The 24,206-nt window shown below is 37.1% G+C and overlaps 1 protein-coding gene across 1 annotated transcript; it reads left to right on the top strand.

Moving 5' to 3' along the window:
* The first annotated feature begins 624 nt into the window (after positions 1–624).
* LOC147543848 (ABC transporter G family member 35-like) lies at positions 625–11,984 on the top strand. The gene is made up of 22 exons (XM_086638393.1): positions 625–1,445; positions 3,055–3,264; positions 3,390–3,474; positions 3,679–3,838; positions 3,996–4,072; positions 4,153–4,206; positions 4,797–4,887; positions 5,690–5,991; positions 6,415–7,013; positions 7,096–7,256; positions 7,367–7,476; positions 7,582–7,735; positions 7,912–8,067; positions 8,187–8,365; positions 8,463–8,795; positions 8,899–9,189; positions 9,280–9,363; positions 9,458–9,591; positions 10,019–10,246; positions 10,371–10,542; positions 11,019–11,273; positions 11,429–11,984. The coding sequence occupies exons 1-22, from the start codon at positions 1,090–1,092 to the stop codon at positions 11,696–11,698; spliced, it is 4,461 nt and encodes a 1,486-aa protein (XP_086494519.1). The 5' UTR covers positions 625–1,089; the 3' UTR covers positions 11,699–11,984.
* The last annotated feature ends 12,222 nt before the right edge of the window (positions 11,985–24,206 follow it).

Genomic DNA, 24,206 nt, shown 5'->3' with positions numbered 1-24,206 from the left:
AAAGGTGAATGACAATGACATACTTGACTTCCTTTTATAGGAACTTAGACACTTTTAGATAGTCTCTAACTAGGACTCCTGAATACATAAAATACTCAAACTTAGAAACTCCTAAACCTAGATCTAATAGGAAATACTCAAATATAGAAATTCTCAAACCTAGACTTAATAGGCTTGGCAGTGAGGCCCTTGAGTTCACTCGGCCGTGAGGCCCATTATCTTAGGTGGCAAAAACAGAAATAATATCGATAACTGATAAGGCTTGGAATGTTGCATGATTACACATATGATTGAAGAGTAACACGGCCCTCTCACGTCCTTTGAGGATCGGTCGCCTCCACCATCTGAGTTGAACTAAATGTCCATACAAAGAATAATGAGGACTTCTCTTCATAATTGTCAATTGAGTTTGAAATAAACGTCCACACCTTAATTCCATACTATCCAAAATTAATTGGGCGGTGCTACAATGGCTGAGGTAGGTCACTATGTGGCAATGTTTTTTTGGTCAGTTTCCGGCTAAGTTTGACTCCCCTTTCTATTTTAGTTTCAGAGAAAATGAGAAACAAACCAAAGTGGTCAAGTTTGTCGGCATTTGTATTCCACCTACTCAAAATCTTCCTCAGTTTCTTCTCCTACCCCCATGCCCCATGGTAAAAACTACTTCCTCCCCTTCTATTATTAGTATATAAACAAACACATCCTTTCTTTTCTCTCTTACTTCCTTTCAAACTTTACCTCACCCCACCTTTCAAACCCTCCTCTCTCTCTCTATCTTCTCCACTTTAAGAAAAAGAGCTAGAGTGAGAGAAACACCTTTATTCAACATAGAGCTGTTCAATTGAACACATTAAGAACTATTTTCTCATCACCCAACAACCCATTCATCTCTCTCTCTAGAACTACTCCCTCTCTCTCTCTAGAAATATATGAATTGGTTTTCAAAGACTTGAGGTTATTATAGTTCAAGTCTTCAACAACCCATCTATACCCATATTCTCATAAGTACAATTCATTCTCCTTAGAACTACTACTTATTGATTTCTTCTTATATCAAGTCAGAATAAAAAATTACTTAATTAGTTCATAATGGAGGAACTAGGAAGAAGTATAAGCAGGAATATGAGTAGAAGCAATTGGGGAATGGAAGATGTTTTTGTTAGAAATTCGACATCGAGACGAAGCGGACAAATTAATGACGACGAAGAAGCTCTAAGATGGGCTGCTTTAGAAAAATTACCAACTTATGATAGATTAAGAACAAGTATTATGCAATCTTTTGTTCAAAATGATGACAATAATGGCCAACAAGATAAAATTCATAAAGAAGTTGATGTTAGGAATCTTGATATGAATGATAGACAAGAGTTTATTGAGAGGATTCTTAGAGTTGCAGAAGAAGATAATGAGAAGTTCTTGAAGAAGTTTCGGAACCGAATTGATAAGTATGTTTTGATTCATTCTCTCTATATTCTTATGCTTTATATCTTCATTATCATTCCTAAACCAAATTCTTGATTTCACATAAACCCATCTTTCTTTTCTTGAGTTTTTATTAGAACTATTAAGATTTTTGTTTCTTTAGAATTATCTAGATTTTAGTCTCATCTTCTCTGTTTCTCTATGAGTGATTCAATGTCATGATACTTTTATCTCATGCCTATGATATTCACACAACTTGATAATAATCTATACGAATTTTTTCGATGTTTCTATTTCTATATCACATTTTAGCAATGAAATTTGTATTTTCGCATTTTAAGTTATAAACCCATGAATATGATGCTATTTATTTTATATTAAGAATTAGTAACATTTTTTATTTCATTTAAAATGGGTAGATCATGTATTAAGAAGTGATGTTCATTTCCCCTCCAAAAAGAGATAATGATAAGATGCGTGTTAAAGCATTCAAAGATTTTTAATTGTTTCTTGAAGTTGATTGACTAAATTGTTTCCTTTCTGCCATGCTTTTGAATTATTTAATTTTAGTAGGAGTATTAAGTAAAATGGATTTGATATAAAGTGTTGTGCTTTTATAATAATGATTTTTCACTTAATGGTTTTGGTTGGTGCATGTTTTTTTGTCTTTTTTTTTTCAAAAATATAGAGAAAATATATATTTTCAATGGAGTTGGGATTTAACTTTCTTCTTTCTTAAATTTTTATGATTAGTTATATATGGTTGGTTTGAAAATTGAAATTTTCATATTATTCGAAACATGAATACTAGTCAGTCGTCTAAAATAAAATTTGGGTTCGGGCGTTCAGCAGAATCATACCCGTAGAACACTCAACTTTGTTTTAGGCATGAAAGATGTACATAGAGCTATTTCCTTACACTTTTCTCCTTTAGTGGAAGATTTTAAGTATTATAATTTTTTTTCTATCTTGTGGGTAAAGTTAGGTAGTAATAATGTAAAGATCTACATGATTGTCAATAAAACAGGGGACTTTTTATTGACATTGTTAGTGGCATCTGACAAGCTAGGAGGCCTATTAAGAGAAACATAAAGTAGATTATTTCTTTTTCGTGGTTTTCGTTATTGCAACAAAAGAAAATCTTTAAAATAATTTTTGTTTTTGAATATTTACTTGAGCAACCCCAGAAGACAAATCGTTCGTAGTTTGTTAACTCGGCAAACAATTGAATTGAGTCATTGTCAAGTATGATAGATAAATCAGATCAAATTGAGATAAAGTTAGGCCTCGTTTGGTTCCGCTTAAAATAGGCTTATTTGGAGCGCTTTTAAGAAATTATTTGCGTTTGGATGAAATAAGCTATGGCTTATTTTAAGCCGAAAAAACCCATCTATTGCAAAAAACAAAAGTCGAAAATTATTGGCTTCTTGCTTTAAGCTTTTTCGGGAAGCCATTCATGGTGATTGATGATTCAGACATCGTCCAGAAACAAAAGACATTCTAAGTCTTACTCAAATAGAAAAATTGTATCATTTTTTCGAACTCTTACAAAATTGGATCAACCCAATTGAGTCATTACCCAAGGTGTGTTGAGTTCATTAATTAATCAAACATATTTTTTTTCCACAACAGGGTTGGAATTCGGCTCCCGACAGTAGAAGTCAGATTTGAGCATCTAAAAGTAGAAGCAAATTGTCATGTTGGAAATAGAGCACTTCCTTCTCTTATAAATGCAGCTAGAAACATTGCTGAATCAATTATTGAGACTGTTGGAGTCAGATTGTCTAAAAGAACAAAGCTCAATATCCTCAAAGATGCCTCCGGGATTATCAAACCTTCAAGGTAAATATTTCATAAATTAAAGAATTAATTAATATTATAAATTATTTAATCAAAAAAATTATTTTCATTTACCCAACAAAAACAACATAATATCCAATTATACTGCTATTTTTCGATGTATACAGGATGACCCTCTTGTTAGGTCCTCCATCGTCAGGGAAAACGACACTGTTACTTGCGTTGGCAGGAAAGCTCGACCGGAGCTTAAAGGTTGGTAATTCTCACTTTGGTCAAATTATAAGAAAATACAGATTTTTATTGAATTGTCTGGAAGATAAACTAAATTCTTTTTTTGCTTGTTTTGAGAAAGACAAAATTACCATTAGGTCTTTTGTCATACCATTAGGTATTTTGTAGTTATAGTTAGCTTATATATTTATTTGTGGCTAAATATTTATCACTTGAATAATTTAGGTAAAAGGAGAAGTTACATACAATGGACATAATCTAGATGAATTTGTACCACAAAAGACCTCAGCTTACATTAGCCAAAATGATGTTCATATTGGAGTAATGACTGTTAGAGAAACCCTAGATTTCTCAGCAAGGTGCCAAGGTGTTGGCTCACGATACGGTAATTTAATTTAATTTAATTTCTTTATAAAAGTTACATATAAATAAATAAATATATCCTTTTAGGCCAATTTGTTATTAAAACTAGCATATATATATATATATATATATATATATATATATATATATATATATATATATATATATATATATTACAGAGCTTTTATCTGAGCTAGCAAGGAGAGAAAAAGATGGTGGTATTTTTCCGGAGGCAGAAGTCGATCTATTCATGAAGGTAAATTTGCACAATATAATATCATTTATTTAAAATATCAAAAAGAAACTTTAATTCATAATATTTGTTTTTCGGTCTAGGCCACAGCAATGGAAGGAGTTGAAAGCAGTCTAATTACTGATTATACTCTAAAGGTGAGTCTCTATCTCCTCTTTTAAGTTTTAACAACCAATCCCAATAATCACTGATTATAGCTAAATTGTTAGCCACAAAAATTTTGTTTCCTAAAAAAATTGTTTTGGTATATATTGGTTTGGCATCAATGACATTCCTTTAAATTGCCATAGTCATTTAGGCTTCCATGGGTCACTAAGATCTTACATAAAACCATAACTAAAGCTTTTCAAATTACTTTATTTGTAATTCAACATTTGATCATTGTTCAATAGGTCCCAATGGTATTATTTTTATCAAAATCTTGCATGGCCTAATCTAGTTTTTCTATTTCATTTTGAGCGAATTCATTTATTTATTTTGATCTTGTGGTAAAGGATTAATTTCGCGACCCTACCTTATTTGACTTTAGGCGCAAAGATTAATTATTAACTACCCAAACTATACTACGTAATTCAGATATATATAGACTAAATACCCTCAAAGTGACCGTACTTTCCTAAAAATATCTTAGTTTCCAAGTGTGTTTTTTTACTGTGATGACACTTTCCATTAACTAATTCTATTTCGTATGCTAAAACTATTTAACTCACATCATGTTGGAAAACAGTTACTCGGACTCGATATATGCAAGGATACAATAGTAGGCGATGATATGGTACGAGGAATATCAGGCGGTCAAAAAAAGCGAGTCACTACAGGTTAAATCTTTTTTCTCTTGATTCGAAAATTGAGTAAAAAAACAGATATTAAATACCACATGAACACACACACACATATAATTATGTATGTATTTTTTTAAAATAAAAGGAAAATAGGAGTAAGCAACCAAAAAAAGGTGTGGTATGTATTATAAAGTGGAGTTGGAAGGAACAATTCCAAGAACAATGCTTTCTTTTGACTTTACAAAGAAAGAAGAATGAAAATATTTTAATAAGATATTATGAAAACAACTACTCATACTAGCTAGGTCATCCACTTCACCTAAACCTCTCCCATCAACTATGGTAATGAGTGATGGAATCTTTTTGGGTCTACATACAGACAATGTAGATCATTTGAGCAATTGAGCCTGAGGTGAGAATTGCTTTACTAGCTAAAGCCATCTATTTCTTTCTTTTGTTCAGATATAATAATGGTAAATAATTGATTTCTGCAAAAGTTCGAATTTATAAAGATATGGCTTGTTTGTTTCTATTTCATATTTCCGAATCTAAGTCATTTATATTTGATTCACCTCAATCATAAATTAGTAGCTTCGATCTGTTCAGGTTTCGTTTTCTAGTACAATGTTGAGTGGTAATATGTATCATTGGAGAGACCAGTATTCGAATCGTATTGTTTCAGAAAAGAAATAATATCTAAAATTTGACACGAATTTTCTCATATCTCAAATTGGATTTCAGAACCATGATTAAAGAAAACCGAACAATTAAACAGTTGTTTATTTTCATTTTACCTGTTTAACCCACAATTTATAATATTTAGTTTTATATTTGACAGGGGAAATGATTGTGGGACCTCCAAAAACATTGTTTATGGATGAGATATCAACTGGTCTGGATAGTTCAACAACATTTCAGATAGTGAAGTGCTTGCAGCAAATTGTACATCTTACTGAGGCCACCATTTTGATGTCTCTACTCCAACCTGCGCCTGAGACATTCGATCTTTTCGATGACATCATCCTTTTATCGGAAGGTCAGATTGTTTACCAAGGCCCACGTGAACATGTTGTCGAATTCTTCGAATCATGTGGTTTCAGATGTCCAGAGAGGAAAGGCACAGCTGATTTCCTACAAGAGGTAAAAAGCATATATCAAGATGTATATTGGGTCTGTTAGTCATGCTATGGAAGCCCAACTTACCTAACAAGGCCAACTTTTGAGCCCAAATAGCTTGGTGACTAGCTCGATCCCATTAGACTGGTCCATGGGCTTATGCTAAACCGGCTTACAAGGGTTTCTCTTATTGGGCTTGGGCCATGCTTCAGTCATTCCCATTAGACTTGGCTAATATTGGGCTTCGAAGAAACCCGGACCAGTCCACAAGGAATCAGAGTCAAGGCCGAGCGTAATCTTTGTGTCACAACATAGTTGAGGCGATACCCCAGTATCAAATTAGCTTGGTTTTGAAATTATCAAGCTTAGTTAGTATAGTCATACTTCAATTCGGTCTTTCCCTAGATCGATATGGGTTGATAATATTTGGTCTACTATTTGTGCCAGGTTACATCAAGGAAAGATCAAGAGCAATATTGGGTAGACAAGAGCAAACAATACAGATACATATCGGTAACTGAATTTGCAAACCGTTTCAAGAGATTCCACGTTGGTTTACGTCTTGAAAATGAGTTATCGATCCCATATGATAAAAAGGACAGTCATAAAGCAGCTCTAGTCTTCTCTAAATATTCAGTACCCACAAAACAACTCCTAAAAGCTAATTTTGCAAGGGAATGGCTTCTCCTACAAAGAAATTCTTTCTTTTATGTCTTTAAGACAGTTCAGATCATTATCGTCGCCATTATCACTTCTACTGTATTCTTAAGGACTAGAATGAAAACAAGGAACGAAGAAGACGGTGCACTTTTTGTTGGTGCTCTAATTTTCTCCATGATTATCAATATGTTTAATGGAACTTCTGAGCTCTCATTAGTTATCACAAGGCTTCCAGTGTTTTATAAACATAGAGATCTACTCTTTTACCCAACATGGACTTTCACTCTCCCTGATTTCTTACTAAAGATTCCGATTTCAATTCTCGAGTCACTTGTTTGGATGATAATGACTTATTACACTATTGGATTTGCACCCGAAGCTAGCAGGTAAGAATTAACCTTAAGTTATCTTGAAAAATGGATAGAAACGGGAGTCTCATTTGTGTTCTTTCTTTCTATGTTTATGCAGGTTTTTCAAGCAATTCTTGATAATATTCTTGATCCAACAAATGGCCGCTGCGCTTTTCAAAGTCTCGGCCGCAGTTTCGAGGAGTATGATCATAGCCAATACTGGAGGAGCTCTTACTCTTCTTATCATTTTCTTGCTTGGCGGTTTTATCCTCCCGAAAGGTTAGTAATCTGCCACTTTCTTTGTTTTAGTATTCTAAACAGGATCAACTAACTATGAGAGTACGGACGTTTTGTTATTCTAAACGATATCTTTTCTATGTCTGAAACAGATCAAATACCAAAATGGTGGATATGGGGCTACTGGATTTCGCCTTTATCATACGGTTTGAACGCCATGGCCACTAATGAGATGTTTGCTCCGAGGTGGATGGACAAAAGGGTATGTAGTTTCTGTTTATTTAACCATGTAAATGTCTTAATTTAGTCGATATCTAATAGGAAACTAAAAAAAAAATTCTAACAAGATTTCAAATTAATATTGCAGGCATCTGATAGAGTTACAAAGTTAGGCATTAAAGTGCTAGAGAACTTTAGTATTCCCCCAGAGAGCTATTGGTATTGGATTGGTGCTGGAGCCCTATTTGGTTTCACCGTGCTCTTTAACGTCTTATTTACTCTCTCCCTAATGTACCTAGATCGTAAGTACTTCCTACTTCTTTTGCGATTAGTAGTTAATACAGTTGAAATGAAAAAAAGACCTACCTGGCCTCTACTCAAGATGAACTATTAATCCTAGTACGCTCTATCGTTGTATAAATTTCGTTTTAAAATACTATGCTAAGTATAGATTTTTGTACATGACTTTCATATATAGCTATTGGCAAACCACAAGCAATTATAAATGAAGAAACGGCGAATGAGATCGAAACGAACCAAGATGAGACAAAGGGCGAGCCTAGACTCAAAACAGCACGGTCTAAAGCCGATGAGCTCCCTAGATCTTTGACAGCTTCCGATGGGAACAATACAAGTAAGAACTTCAACAACCATAAACCATGTTCGATTTTTTCGATCTAGGAGAACAGAAGTATTAGTTTTCAAATAAGCAGTTTCTAATGTAAAAAAACATGATTGTGTTGCAATTGTTAGGGGAGATGGCATTAGAAAGAATGAGTAGCAGAATGAAGTCCTCTGGATTTAATAGCAGGAACTCTGATTCTTCACTAGACGCACCAAATGGTGTTGCTCCTAAAAAAGGAATGGTTCTTCCGTTTACGCCTCTAGCTATGTCATTTGACGACGTAAATTACTTCGTTGACATGCCTCCTGTAAGACTAATTCCCTTTCTGCCTTAAACTATTATGCCTTAAATCTTATAGACACAAAACTTACTAAACTGCAAAAAAAACTGTCAAAATTTTACAGGAAATGAAAGCTCAAGGAGTTCCACAAGACAGACTTCAACTACTAAGGGAAGTAACAGGAGCGTTTAGGCCCGGGGTCCTAACTGCACTTATGGGAGTCAGTGGAGCTGGAAAAACAACACTTATGGATGTTCTTGCTGGACGAAAAACAGGTGGATACATTGAAGGAGATATTAGAATTTCAGGGTACCCCAAAAAGCAAGAGACATTTGCAAGAATTTCGGGGTATTGTGAACAAAATGATATCCACTCTCCCCAAGTTACTGTCAAAGAATCTTTAATCTATTCCGCCTTCCTACGTCTAGGCAAGGACATCAGCTCAGAAGACAAGATGGTTAGACAACAATTCTTTTTTTCACTTCGGTTATTTTTAGAGGTTATCAAAATATAAAGTTTTTGGGTGCTAAATTGATCTTTAATTTCGAAAATGTATTTAGGTGTTTGTTGATCAAGTAATGGAACTTGTAGAGCTTGATAATCTTAAGGATGCTATAGTTGGGCTTCCAGGAGTTTCAGGCCTTTCAACAGAACAAAGAAAGAGATTGACGATAGCCGTTGAGCTTGTTGCTAATCCTTCCATCATTTTCATGGACGAGCCAACGTCCGGTCTTGATGCAAGGGCAGCCGCTATTGTTATGAGAACTGTTAGAAACACTGTCGATACAGGACGAACTGTTGTTTGTACAATTCATCAACCTAGTATTGATATCTTTGAAGCTTTCGACGAGGTATTTATCAACTTCTGTCTCTCTCACTCACTCTATATATACATATCATGGAGTTCAAAGTTTAAAATGTAATTGATTTTGGTGGAATAGTTGCTTCTGATGAAAAGGGGAGGTCAAGTTATTTACTCTGGACCTCTGGGCAAGAACTCACACAAGATTATTGAATATTTTGAGGTATGAAAAGTTTTTTTTTTCTCTTATGTTAATGACAGACTCATTCATTCTATATCTAACTCTACGTTCAACGTATTCGTTTCGTTTACTTTAGGCTGTTCCTGGCGTTCCGAAAATCAAAGACAAGTACAATCCAGCAACATGGATGTTAGAAGCAAGCTCCAATGCAGCTGAACTTCGTCTTGGAATGGATTTTGCTGAGCACTACAAGTCATCTGCCCTATATCAGTAAGTTCAACCAATCCTATAGAAGATAAGAAGAGGTTACGACATTCAGTTGATCTAGTACAACACTTTTTTTTGTAGAAAACTAAGATCTGATATATATATATATATATATATATATATACATTGAAAAAGTGTTCTGAATATGGGTCTTCGATCGGACACCCGAGTGTGACCCTCTTGGGCACTGAATGCGATTTGTCCTGCCATTGCACGTTTCGGAGCCCGGAAAGAATCTTCCGGTGGTTCGAAATGCTTAACCCAACCAACCCGATTTGTCCCAGCCATTTTTGCTGTGTCGTAGGTTCTTATGACAGAACCATGTAATCTCGTATATTCTAGTCGGTCGTTTGTTAATTCTCTTTTATTTTTTTCTTCTCTGGTTTCTCGTGATTCATTATAATAGTATATATGTCGTAATTATGAACAGGCGAAACAAGATGCTAGTTAATGAGCTAAGAACACCACCATCAGGAGTGAAAGATCTTTATTTCCCAACAAAATTTTCTCAATCAACATGGGGTCAATTTAAATCTTGCCTTTGGAAGCAATGGTGGACTTACTGGAGAAGCCCAGACTACAACCTGGTTAGATACTTTTTCACATTAGCTGCTGCACTCATGCTTGGGACAATCTTCTGGAAGGTTGGCACCAAAAGGTCCGTATCCGTTCGTTGACTCTAATAATGAATTGATTCTAATGTTGCGAAAAGAATATGTGATAAAATTTCATTGTTCACTTAATAATTGGTGCTGAAGAGATATAATTTTTGTTTGGTACAGGGAGACCTCGTCCGATCTCACTATCGTTGTTGGTGCAATGTATGCGGCTGTATTGTTTGTTGGCATCAATAATTGTTCGACTGTACAACCGATTGTTGCTGTCGAAAGAACAGTTTTCTATCGGGAAAGAGCTGCCGGAATGTACTCAGCATTACCTTATGCCATAGCACAGGTATGAAAAAACTAACTTATATAAGGCTCACAATCTATACCAGCAACATTGTCCGTGGCTTAGACATTGCTCAAGTAGACTCATCCCAATCAATGTGGGACTAATTAAGTTGGTGTTTTTTCTCATTAATTATCTAAATCTGGTTCATCTGATTCGTCTAAACTCTTAGTCTTCTGAATCAATGCACCCCAAAATCAACCCAAATTAGCCACTCAGAAGAGTCGGACATCACGAGACAAAAATAAGTAATCTGAGATCTAATTCGGTTTGATTCAGACCTAGAGTTAGATTTCATATACACTACATAAATGAAACGTACATGAACCTTGATTACATTAAGCGTTTATGTGTAAATTTGTTGAAAAACTGACTACTCGATCCTGAAAATTGAACGGAAACGTATCAGAAGGTCTATTGACTTTGATTCTCTTTTGTGGAGAAGCTTAGTTACTGATTTAGTTTTTCTTTTGTTGCAGGTTGTTACGGAGATACCTTATGTATTCGTCCAAACTACATATTATACACTAATTGTGTATGCTATGATAAGCTTTGAGTGGACAGTAGCTAAGTTCTTCTGGTTCTTCTTTGTCACCTTCTTTTCCTTCCTCTACTTCACTTATTATGGAATGATGACCGTCTCCATAACACCGAATCACCAAGTTGCTGCTGTCTTTGCTGCCGCTTTCTACTCCCTATTCAATCTCTTCTCCGGCTTCTTCATCCCTAGACCTGTAAGTACTTCACCTAACTAAATGACATGTTGTCAGCTAATTTAGTCCAAATAGTTTTCATAATTCTCTTGTTTCGAATAAGCGGGTGTCTATAGAATATAAAAAACAATTAAAATTTCGATGATAGATATCTTAATGAGTTCTTAAAATTGCAGAAAATTCCGAAGTGGTGGGTGTGGTATTATTGGATTTGCCCGGTAGCATGGACAGTTTACGGGCTTATTCTTTCGCAGTATGGAGATGTTAATGATATGATCAAGGTACCTGGATCACCAGACCAACGCATAAAAGATTATGTTCAAGATCATTTTGGGTATCAAACTGATTTCATGGGACCTGTTGCTGGTGTATTAGTTGGATTTACAGTCTTTTTCGCCTTCATGTACGGTTATTGCATCAAAGCTTTAAACTTCCAGACACGTTAGAGCAGTAGTGTTCTTCGTCAAACTTGTTCTTGTATATACATATAAACATGCAAGAAGTAGCATGCAACAAAGGCGGTAATTCCAAATTTCCAATCCACTATTAGATGGATGTTGTATGAACTACATAGATGTTAGAGATGGTAAGTATATGTGTATGAGTTATTATGTTGTTAGGATTAACTTGTAGTAGTCTTGTACTGAAAGAAGTGAGACTTCATTTTTCCATATCTTTCTTTCATAATATGTAAAACAATTCAAAGAATGAAAGCAAAATTCATTCCCGATCTTCCCTGATTTAGACTGCATACTGAATTTCACAATTTTGTGATAATGGAAGAAAGAAGATAGAATATTGTGCGCGAAATATATTATGTGGTTACGACATACATGAGTAAACTCGGTAAGATTTAAGCACTACATTAAGATGGTAAGTATATCGTCTAACAAATAACTGTTATTTCTTGCATATAACTTCTTAACATAGCTAGCTTATTGGCCTGTGGATTTACATGTGAGATGTTTTAACGAGACATTATATGCCTTTTGCTCATGATCTCGAACGAAGTTTTCATTATAGATCATGACACACAAGACTTTAATCGGATAAGGTAACAAGTTCAACAAATGACCACGTGAACGCATACTCGGGTCTCCCGATATTGAAAACAGAATATACCTCAGAGGTTCACGTGGAGGTTTTAATTTCGCCAACTAGTGAGGTGTACATGATCCAATATTTGAGTGGTAGATGAATGTGGACGAAAGATATATCCATACAAAGACCTTACGTATTCGAATTTGTTGTTTTTGTTCCCTCATTTCTAAATTCAAGTCTGATTATCCAAAAAATGGTCATCAGTTGACTACGGTCAATAAGTCAAGAAAATACTAAAAGTCCAACGAGTCAACCTGTACCAAGTCAACAAGGAGGTTGAATCCAAAAGAGGTTTGCCACTCAAGCCCAAAATTAGAGGGTCACTACGATCGTCCTAGGCGCCTAAGCCCTTCCTTTGCTCAAATACAACTAGGTCAGACCTAGTTGTATTTGAGCAAAGGAAGGCTAGGGAGTCTTCGTAAGTGGGGCCGATACCTCAATCCCGAAACATGAGGGGGTAGAAGTATGAAACTTATCCTAAGGAATCTACAAGCTCGAAAACACGATCTATCCTAAACTCTATGTATCCTTGAATAAGGTAACTTCTAAATATCAAAGACGTGAGATAATCTCAAAGGGGAATCTTAATATCATCAAACTACGAAATAGTAGTTTGAATTTAACATAGTGGATCTCAATCGGCTCGTCATTACCGCCTATTGATCAAAGCAACTTATAAAAGGTAATCCAATAACCTCGAAGAAGGTACAAATACACAACGAACTCAACAGTACTACAACTCCAAAAACTCGGGTTCATTCAAAATTCAATTATTTAACTGCAAGGGCAGTCTGATTGTCTTGAGCATCGGAGAGGTTATCGAGTTCTCTCAAGTTTCGCCTCCCAAATTAGGAGGAGTTAAGCGGGATTCAACGTAGAAGTCTCAACCTCTTGACTGATTTCAAAAAGACATATTTTGACATCAGCAAAATCACCATCATTCGGTAACCTGAATCTTAAACTCGATTCTTACTCTTTCTTTACTTTCAAACTTACTTTAAAACCAACAATGATTTTGGATGTGTAATTAGCAGTTGAGGTGGAACACCTCACTACAGAAGAGCGGGATGGTGAGGTCGAACGCCTAAAAACAGAAAGATATGAAAATATGTTAGCTTTGCAAGCAAGTCTCTAGAAAGCTGAAGAGGCGACTTCCTTCAAAGGGGCTAGTGAGGCTGAAAAACGAAAACAAGCACTAAAAACTTTGTCGAGAAAGTTATTCTCGACTCCAGCTAGTGCACTCGCACCACACATTGAATGCAACAGTAGTTCCGAAGCTATAGAGCTATTGCTCAGTCGAAGAGAGGAGAGAATGAAAAAGATGCAGGCTCAGATCGAGAACATATTTAAGGGCCCCTTAAAGAGCAAGCGTCCCTCCAACTGGAAACGATGTGGAAAAGGTCATAACGTGTCTCGCGACATCAGTGAACGAGGTGAAGGATATATTCATTCGGTCTGAAGGAAGATGTCCTTCTGAAGGAGTGTCCTTCGACCAAGATGGCAATGCGTGCAATTTGGCGAATAGGATAACGATGACCTTATCCGGAAGATCATCCAATCCGGTCAAATTAGGGGTCGTAATGCTTAGCTAGAAGCCGCTTACGATCGTCGGATCACTTCAGTAATCCGCGACTAACATAGACCAGATCCTACAAGGGTTACACATAAGAGGGGTAACTTGAACGGAGAGAATAAGACTAGCAGGGGCTTGCCTATAGATGAATATGATCCAGTCCGATAGTGTCAAATAGAAAGAAAGAATCGGGCTCGAAAGGAAAGCCCGAAAAAGTGTAAAACCAACTTCTGGGCCGACCAGATCAAGCCCAGTAATGGGTTGATCATAACCGGCCAGAAGTAAGGGGTGGGCCGACAAGGACAAGAACACTAAGGGGCTTAAGTGGCCGGCCACACAATTAGGTAAACCTTAATGGGAATCCCAGGGTTCCCATTCAGATGATACTCTTATTGAAACTTAATTAGACTGAAATTCTAATTAAGGTTTCTCTATACAAGGGTCATTAAAGAACCAGAAAAGGTGTGGAATTTTCTCAAGATAAAATCAACTTTCTCACACATCTTAGAGAGAGAAGATTTTAGAGAAAAAGCTCCCAGTTCTTCCTAACTAGTCAAGAAGAAGGGTTCTTCGTCTCAACCTTCATCAAGGTCCTAGTTGAGTTAAAGGGAGGGAGTTCATGTCAACCTACTCAGTGTCTCAAATAGAGGAGCTGCTACTTTGAAGCTCTTGATCATCCGAAAAGGCGTTGGAATCGAATTCGCGGAAAGCGAATGAGGTATTCTTCTTTCCGTAATTAACTCATTACTAGTTCATGCATGCGATCCTGAAAACCTAGTGTTAAACATATATATGTTTGAATTTCGCTAACAACATTAGCTAGTCTTAGAGACATAAGAAATCTTACAGTGGCATCATGAGCCTCTTGCATGTTAACTAGTTTTGGTTAGTCGAATTAGATTCAGACTTGTTAGTTAGATAGATAAGTTTGAATATAGATTCAGACACATATTTGATTAGTTTGAATGTGTATAGACGTAATCAGATAGGTTTTTAAAGCTACTTCAAAGCATATAAACATTAGATTTTCGGTTTTATGAAAATAGTTTTCGAAAACAAGTTTAATGGCTTATGATTCTTTCAATAAAGTTTTAAAAACAGGAGTTTTTGACAATTTTCATCACAAAAACAACAATTTTCGAACCTTATGAACGTGGGAGAACAAAGGGGAAATGGAAGTTTCTAAAAAAATTTGGAAACTGCCCGGTCTGTCCGTCCAGGACGCGTCTAGCCGGTCCTGCACGTCTCGGGATGTGTCCTGATACACGAAAAGGTCAGACCATGAGTTTATATATCACGATTCAGACCTTGCTGGAGTCAGAGACGTGTACATCTCGGACATCTCAGACGCGTCTAGGACGCGTCTGGAGCAACCCGAGCATCTCGGACTTCACGCCCAAGATGACTTACACCCATACCTAGCTCAGACGCGTCTAGGATGCGTTTGAGGCACTAGGACGTGTCTAACTTAGAGCTCAGACATGCCTGAGCAAGGGACCCAACACGTTTAGAATGTGTTGTCCCTTGCCCGACTAGTACTAGGATGCGACCGAGACTCGACTAGAGAGTCCAGACGCGTCTAGGACGCGTCTGGCACGTCTCGAGGTGTCTCGGACTTCATGTGCGAGATGGCCTATGCAACCAGACCTTGGTTAGACGCGTCTAGGACACGTCTGAGTAGGAAGGACACGTCTAGTCTAGGACTAAGACGTGTCTGGACCAAGGGACCCGGCATGGTTGGAACCTGTTGTCCCTAGGACCAGCCTATGTCCGGCTCAATCGAGACTTGTCGTGGGCTTGCCCGAGACTTGTTTATGGGCCTTGACCAAGGGTTGATTTGGGTTTTCACGAGTTCGACTCGGGCCTTTTGGGCCTTGACCCGAGTGAGAGTTTTTCGAGTTTTTCTCCCGGGTTCCACATGAATTTTTCCGAAATGACCCAGGCTTCCCAAAAGCCACAACAGAGTTTTTTTCCTAGAATTGATTTTAGAAATCTTTACGGATAAAACCAAATCGCGCCTTTAGTTAGTATTTTACGTAAATAGGCTTAGGGCCTATTTGACATATAAATGTTACTAAATACCCCCTAATAGCTATACGGATCATATCGACCCTAGATTCCAGCTTTAGAGACGAATCTAGAATGCATACTTAAATCATATTATGAATGTCACATTTATTTACGTTTTATGTCGTGAATGGTTATGTTAGAGTTCACAGTATTTCATACATGATAAAAACGTAATAAGTTCCAAAAAGAATTTTGAATAACGCCTACTCAGATTAAGCCACTTGTTGCACCTAGGGGTGGGAATCGGTCCGGACGGGCGGGAAACGGACACTAACTCAACCGGTCCGGGCGGAACGGACACGAGTCCTGAGTGTCCACTCGGACATCCGGACAAATCGGGCGGACATTTCGGATTTTTCTCCAACAAAGTGCCCGTCCGTGACCGTTTTGATAGTCGGGCAAACCGGGTATCGGTCGGGCGGCCACCGGTCACTAATGAACAAATAAAGAAACTTTTATTCGAAATAAAAAATGTTTAGTCGCTAAATACAACTTTCTAAAACTCTCACTTTACAATTCTAAAAAGTAAATGAATTCAAAATCGCAAGATAAGCATTGAGATTTCTCATGGATTATGATCGGTTTCTATGTTTCTCTTATTGATTACGATCGGTTTATTGTGGATTTTCGAGTTATTAATGAGATACTGAGATTTTGGAGGAGATAGAGACTAGAGAAGTAGAACAACTAAGACAAGATTAAGAAAAGTGATTTCTAGGATTATTTATTTTTACTCTTGAAATCTAATGGTTGTAGCTAACTCTACAAATCTAAAGGCTTAAAATCAATAATATAGGCGGGCGGGTATAACGGGTAGGATAAACGGACGGGTGTGGACGGGTTCGGTCGGGCGGACGATATAAGCGGGCGGACTCGGTCGGACCACCGGGTAAAGACCTATGCCCGCGTCCGTCCGCTAAAGATCTTCGGTCGGGCGGGTACGGACCGATTCGGGCAGTTTCCGGGTGCATCAATACTCGGACGGTCGTGGGCGGGTTCCGGGTTTCCGGGCCAAAATCCCACCCCTAGTTGCACCCTTGTTCATCGATGGTGGGTCGGCCTTTGCAGAGTGCCATCTTTTACCTCGGGACAATACGGATAGACCATTGAAGAGGTCTACACGTCTACATGGTTATTCTCAACAAATCATCAAAAGGGTTTTGGATTTCGAGGCAAAAGGGTGAATTTGAAACATTAATGTGAAATTCATCAACCAAGAGTCATAGGAGTTTGGTCAGTAAAGAGTTTACTCACCTAGGTCGACGGGGTTGAGGGTAGTGCCCTAGTACGCTTAACCTCGAATGAATGAGATCTTGGAATCATATTATTCAAAGGGGACACAAATCTTGAATAATGTGGCAAATATAGACATTTTGCTAGATAAAACAAGTTTAAGTCACTTTGTATTTTCTTTTATGTAGTTTAACTATGACAAACAAAGAAATCTTCAACCTCCACACAATACTTGCAAAACTGGACGATAACAATTCCGTTCAATGGGAAAGAAATCTGAGAAAGTTTCTCGGACCAAAAGAAGAAGTATTAGACACACCAATACCAAAACTTTCAGAAAACTCTTCTAAAGAGGAACATGAGCAATCTGACATTGTCCAAAGGAAGTCAGGACCAGTGACAACATTAATGTTAATGTCCATGGAAAAGCGATTCCAAGAAAGGTTCATTAACATGGATGCATACACTATCATTCGACAACTAAGGGATATATTCTGCATGCAGTGTCGAATGGAGAGATGGAAAAAACTCGAAGGATGTACTGGAAAAACGACTGGAAAAGGGAACACCTGTCCGTTACCATGTTTTAGAGATAATTGATCACTTTAGGAACATGGAACGGATTGGAGCCCCTATGGAAACTAACTTGGCGGTTGACATAATCTTACATTCATTACATGATGGTTTTGAAGAAGTAAGGTCAAACTTTAAAAACAAGTTTGGACATGTTCCCTTTGAAAGATTACTCACGATTCTGGAAGTGGCTGATGTAAAAAGAGCATGCCTAAGACTAATGAAGAAATTTAAAGCAGTCAAAAGGGTACCAATCCGGGAACGGGAGTCGTTAGGAATAGGAGACATTCTGGAAGGAGAGGATGCAGGAGAACTCCTAGGCGTAGGACTAGCCTTTCTGAAGACAGCTGTTTATTTTGTGGTAGCACATCTCATATGTTGATAAGAGATTGCCCACGCTACTTGGAAGAGCTGAATGATGGAGCTGGGAACTCCGTATCAGGTAAAAGATATTAAAAGTTGATTCAATTAAAATACAATCCCTTAAAAGGTATTAGATACCTAATGCTCATTTTATTTTGAATGACATGAGAAAATGGGAGCAGAGTATTAAATTGAAGAGGAGATGAACCTGTCAAAGGCAAACGAGGCAAGAGTTGCTGAGGAAGCTGGAGAAGGATCATAGTCTTCTTTAGGAATTTACTTTAAATTAGTTTTTAGTTTTATTTTGAGACATCATCTCTGTAAAATTTAAGAGTTATGGAGAAAGTAAAGTATTTAGGTTAATGTTTTATGATGCTCTTAAAAATGCCTAGTTAACTTTTAGACATTAATACCGTATGGTTCAACCTAGTTATTCTAACCTAGTTAAATATGTTGATTAAGATACGTCTCAAGTAACAAATTGGTTAGATCATCCTTTAAAGAAAGACGAGTCAACCAATCATTGAATCTTATATTTAGTATGAGATGATGATTTATTCGACTAGAATAAACTAAAAGAATACACGATGAAAGGCTAGTTTAAGGAACGAGACCAAAATCCAGTATGAAATCAAAACTTGAGCATTAGAATTTGATAAAGATCGAGATCTAAGTCAAGGTGACGTTCTAAAGAGCTGTAAAGACAGCATCTCTTTGGAAGATATATCGAACTTTGTTAGACAAAGATCGATTAGATAAGTCATCTGAAAAGTCTTTCAAAAGAAATGTGTCTATAACTACAAACCCACTAAACCCAAAACCGGTATAGCTAACAAGAGAGATCCACACGAATATGGAATTTTAGAAAGTGTTCTAAAATAGTCTCTTATGTCTGAAACCCTTTAGACAGAGTTTCTTTTTAAGAAACAAAAGGGGTTCTTCCGCACAACATCGGAACACAATAGCATTGTTGCTCTCGATGGTGTCTTCCTTTTGAAAGGGTTTCAAGAAAGCCAATTAAGTGGGAGAAATTGTCGAATTCGATTCGAACCGAGCAACAAGTGGGAGTAAGTAGATGCTTTCCGAGAAACTTCTCAAAAAGCTAGGAAGGTTACATAAATTTTTTCAAAACCTCGATAGAGGGCCCACTCAAAAAGCTATAGCAGAAACCAGACTCTGAATTTTGACGAAGAGCCAAAAAGCAGACTAGCACAAAGAGAATGGTAAAACTCCTAAAGTCGTTATGAATGGACGAAAGTCAAGAGATGCGCCACAAATAAGAGTTGGTATCTAAAGATTCAAAGAGGAAATTCAAAAAGTTTATTTTCCTGAGAGAATGAATTAGAATCTTGTTCGACAAGAATGTAAGTTGGAGTAAATCAAGTATGTTTTCTGTCCGAAGTATGTGAGACATACAGAAACTGAGAATAACATTGGGAATGTTGAAACAGTGAAGGAACTGACTCGATAAAAGAACAACAGAGAAAGGTAAACATATATATGTTTGAGATTCCGCTAACAACATTAGGTAGTCTTAGAGACATACGAAACCCTACAAGAGGATGACATCCTGATAAGCAACTGGGTCATACATCAATTGGCAGAGCTCACTTGGAGGACGGAAGAAAGAAACACACTAACGAAGGTCGAAATAGTCCCACCCCGTTAAGCTCTGAGATACTTGAGGCACAGAGGCCCATAAACTTTAAGTGTCTTACTTAGAAAGCTACGGTGTCTCAGCAGACCCGGGCATGTTCCTCTGAAATTACATCTCACTCATAAGCTTAAATACCACAGATAAATCAATATGGTGTTTGGTCTTTCCAACAGTCTTAAAGGGACTGACAATATCATGGTAATGCTCTTGGAGCTGGCAATATCCGTTCGACGAGGAACTCACTTCAGCTTTCTGCACGACCTTCTAAGGCAATCGAATAATAGACAAAACAAGAGAATACATGACACAACGGAAAATTCCGAAAAGAATTAGATCTTTGTCTAAAACTTATAAAACTCAAAAAAAAAGTCTTCAGATATCCGTCTTCAGACTTGTGATACCAAAACTAACAAAGATTAAACTAAATACTTAATTTTATTGATCAAAGTTGATGGACTAAACAACTACCTAATCCCCTTTCTATAGCATTAGGGGGTTCCTAAACCCAAACAAACTCTAATTAACAACTTCTAGTAAATGAAATACTAATTTCCTAAACCTAGTCAAATTCTTATAACAACTTCTACATAAATAAAATAAAATACTAGAATTTAAAACTTAGAAAGTCTCCTAAAAATATAAAACTGCTAAAAATAATAATTCTCTACTAATAAAAATTAAAAATTGCTAAAATAACTAGATTTTATGAAATTCAAGATCATTGGAAGATCTTTTTGAAAATCTCCCTACATCAATACATGTTCAACATTGTACAAAGAAAAAGGGAAACGTTGGCAAACTACTGGCAGAGGTTCCTAAATGAGATTTTCCAAATACCTCATTAGTGTAGGGATTTATACCCTTCTACTAGTGTTTATAGCGGAAATATGACATCTAATGTCTACACTAGTATTCCCAGGATCACATGCAAAACTAGTAATTAATCTAATGGAGATAGTGGATTACCTTAATCGCTTTTCCCTCAAACTAGTTGAATTGATTGAAGAAGACCAAGAGCTTCAAGTGTAGCTCCTCTACTTGGGACACGAGCAATCAATTTGATCTCCCACCTTGTTGTATAGCTAGCACACCAATGGTGGTTGGATAATAAGAAGACCTTCTTCTTGCTTGACTAGATAGATAGTTAATGGGAATTAGCTCACTTTCTCCTCTCTACTTGATGTGGTAGAGTAAGAAAGCTTAGAGAGAAATTCCACACCTTATTCTCTGCCCTAAGAGTGTTTATATAGAACCCTAATAAGAATCCACCTCCTTTTAGGTTTCCCAAAACACCCTTTAGAATAAGATTTAGGGAAATAGTCGAAAATAGCAACTATTGGTATTTTCTCAATTCCCTAAGGAGATGACGTCCAAACCCAGCCAAAATTGGCAGATTTAATGTTCATAACATAAGGAAACGTCCCTCCAAAAATCAGCCCAATCCGAGCCCTAAAAGTGCCCGAATCGGCCTAGGCCCAAAAACCTGTTTTTGGCCTTTTTGTACTATCTTTGCCTAATTCCTTTTTAGGCCTATGAGATATGTTTATGGGACACTCCCATGATTATATCTCACTCCCACTAGTCATATCCTAGATCAATTTGTCACTCTTATGTGTAACCCGTTGTAGGATCCGATCGAAGTTAGCCGCGAATTACTTCGTAATTCGACGATCGTAGTTGGTCTCTAGCTACAACTCTACGATCCCTAAATCAATCGGACTTGATGATCTTCCACATCAATTGTCCTATCCGACAAATTGTTCGCATTGTCACCTTGGTCGAAGGACATCTCCTTCAACTCCTTCAGACTCCCACTTGGACTTAGAACAAGTGCAATGCCTCGATTCCCGTGTCAATTTAGTATCCCATCTGATACGTCACGTCATTCAGACTTTCTTGATATCCGAGTACAACTGTAAAAGACAAACGATTAACTTTTAATCCGTTTGAGCGCGGCCACGCATTTTCAGTTGCTACTCATCAAGTGGCCTTGAGACACTTTGTACCTAATGTGATTAGGGTGACACAATCCATTCTTGCGCTCCCACTTAACTTCATGTCTATCCTGTCCTTCCCAGTGTCCGCCTTTATAACCTCCTTTTACGGCGCGGCGTTTAACGGAACCAAAGTCGGGCATTCCTTACATAAGATGAGTGGAGCACTCATGTTTTGAGGAATCTCTCCAATTGTCTTTATGAGAAGTATTGACGTTCATCACGAGTGATGTACTTCTCATTTGAGGGTTATCCAGTGTATAAACCTTTTACACACTCACGTAGTCGAATAGAATATACTATTCCTATAGCCCATGAAACTGCGCTATCCCATCGACTCCCGTGCTAGTCTTCGTGAGTCATTGTTGTCCATGCAATGACCTGGACCAGGGATTCGATAATAAATATTCCAAGTTCACTTAATAGGGTTTCATTCATCAGATCACGTATCTGACAAACCTATTCGGAATGTTTTATCATCAATGGACTGTCGTTTAAATACTAAACCAAATTTAGACGACTTGTGAAATAACTCTATTATTTCTGATAACGAGAGTTGTAAATCTGAGCCTCTTCCGTAAAACTCTTTTTACCCACTCAGTTTTACTCGTCGAGGTTTAAAATTATACCTCATGCCTTAGACTGTGTATGAATCTCATACTATGTCTTAGGTGACAGTTCAGTTTGACTACCGTGGTAGTCGGTTTTAAACTTTGCTAATTATCAATTAATTTGAAGACGGTTATCTTCAACCTTGATAATTTCTAATAACTTTTACTAGAGTTAAGGCTTTTAATTCTTTATGTAGTATTTGCAACAGTTCCCGGCTTAAACACTTTTAGCCTACTTTCCTTCCATGTCTGAAAGTTTGCTACGATGACATGTTCAATTTTGTACTACTTCATCCTTTAGCCTTCTAGGATGTACTAAGTAGTGTTTCGGTTTTCCAATCCGAATTCGGATGTTTAAATGCTAATCATGTCCAACATGATTGACTTTATGTTTTCGAACATAAATGTCTCTCTCATGCGTGCTAGCTCATCGGTGTCTTTTCAGACTCCGATTTTTGCAACGCCCTCTGTCATGAGTTTTTGGGTCGAAATTCTTTTAGACTTTCCGAGTCTTAGATTTTCTGTTTCGGATCTCAAGCATCTCAGCGTACTGAGTCTCTCTAATCCTATCATCCTTTTGATCTATGCTTATAGATCTTCAGATGCCCAAAATGGCATTTTATCCTTTTGTGTGTGGTCCTTTATTGAGTCAGTTCGTTACTGTTATACAACACCTTATGTCGTACTCAATCTTTTGTATGTACTCTGCATACGGACCCGGAAGGTTTGTTTACTCCCACTTACCTTCTTGAAATTTCGTGATTCAAGATTTTCTTCATTCCTCAGGAATCAAACTTCTTTGATTGCCTTTTGAATCGAAGATTCTAACTCTTGCGTGCTTTTAATCCGTCGATAGATTTCTTAAGCATGCTTGTGGACATAACTTGATTGGAAGAATCTTTATTCTTCTTGTCTCGTTTCGGGAAACATGAATGTTTCCATCCTTCTCAGTTTTCTATTTTGGAAAACCAATTTAGGTCTTCTGTTGACTTAAATTATCAAGCTTCATGTCTTGACGAGATATGGATTCCACGATGATTTTGGCTTCTAGCCAAAATCTAGAGTCAGTTTCCGTTTCTGCGCAGGTCTTTTATCTCTTCAGAAATAACCTTTATTTTCTGAGTCTTTAAGATTTTATTTTGACCTTTCAGGGCTTTTGAACAACAATTTGGAGTTATCTCAACTACTTTGAGATATTCTTTTAGAGACACTTTCACTCGCTTTGAGAGTTCTCCTGCGAATGACATTCGCTTTTGTGCGGTGGGTTTACAAGATCATATCTTTAACCTTTCCTTTTCCAAGGAGTCGCAGTTTGTTGCTCTTGGTCGAATTTAATCGTCTTGTACAAGTTTCATGATTGTTCTTCATGAAACTCCATGATTTTTCTCATGATCGAATTAAATCGACTTGTACTTTTCTCCCACTTATTCTTGTAATAATTAGTGCTTTTCTCCCAGACTACTAGGTGTGCTAATTATTAGGAGAATACTATCATGAGCAACAAACACTTTGTTCTCTTGATTGCTTGTGGAAAAAGCCCAAATTTCTTCTAAAGAAATTGCGTCAGACTTTAGCTAATTTTGTAATGCTTTTACAAGCTTAGCTGTTAGACGGACTTTGGTAAGTGTGAAAACAATCGTTTATAGAATATGTCCCAAAATATTCGGAAGACTGGCTTAAACCCATCTTTGATCGAATTATGCATAGCAATGTTCGATTACTCCCACTGAATCCACCATCCCTCAGATGTGTTCCATGGAGCGAGTTGGGAAACGTTTT

Source organism: Eschscholzia californica, unplaced genomic scaffold (genome assembly GCF_041429995.1).
Source record: "Eschscholzia californica isolate CP2 unplaced genomic scaffold, dmEscCali1.0.p SCAF_4, whole genome shotgun sequence".
Taxonomy (NCBI): domain Eukaryota; kingdom Viridiplantae; phylum Streptophyta; class Magnoliopsida; order Ranunculales; family Papaveraceae; genus Eschscholzia; species Eschscholzia californica.
This window is presented reverse-complemented; position numbering and strand designations above follow the sequence as displayed.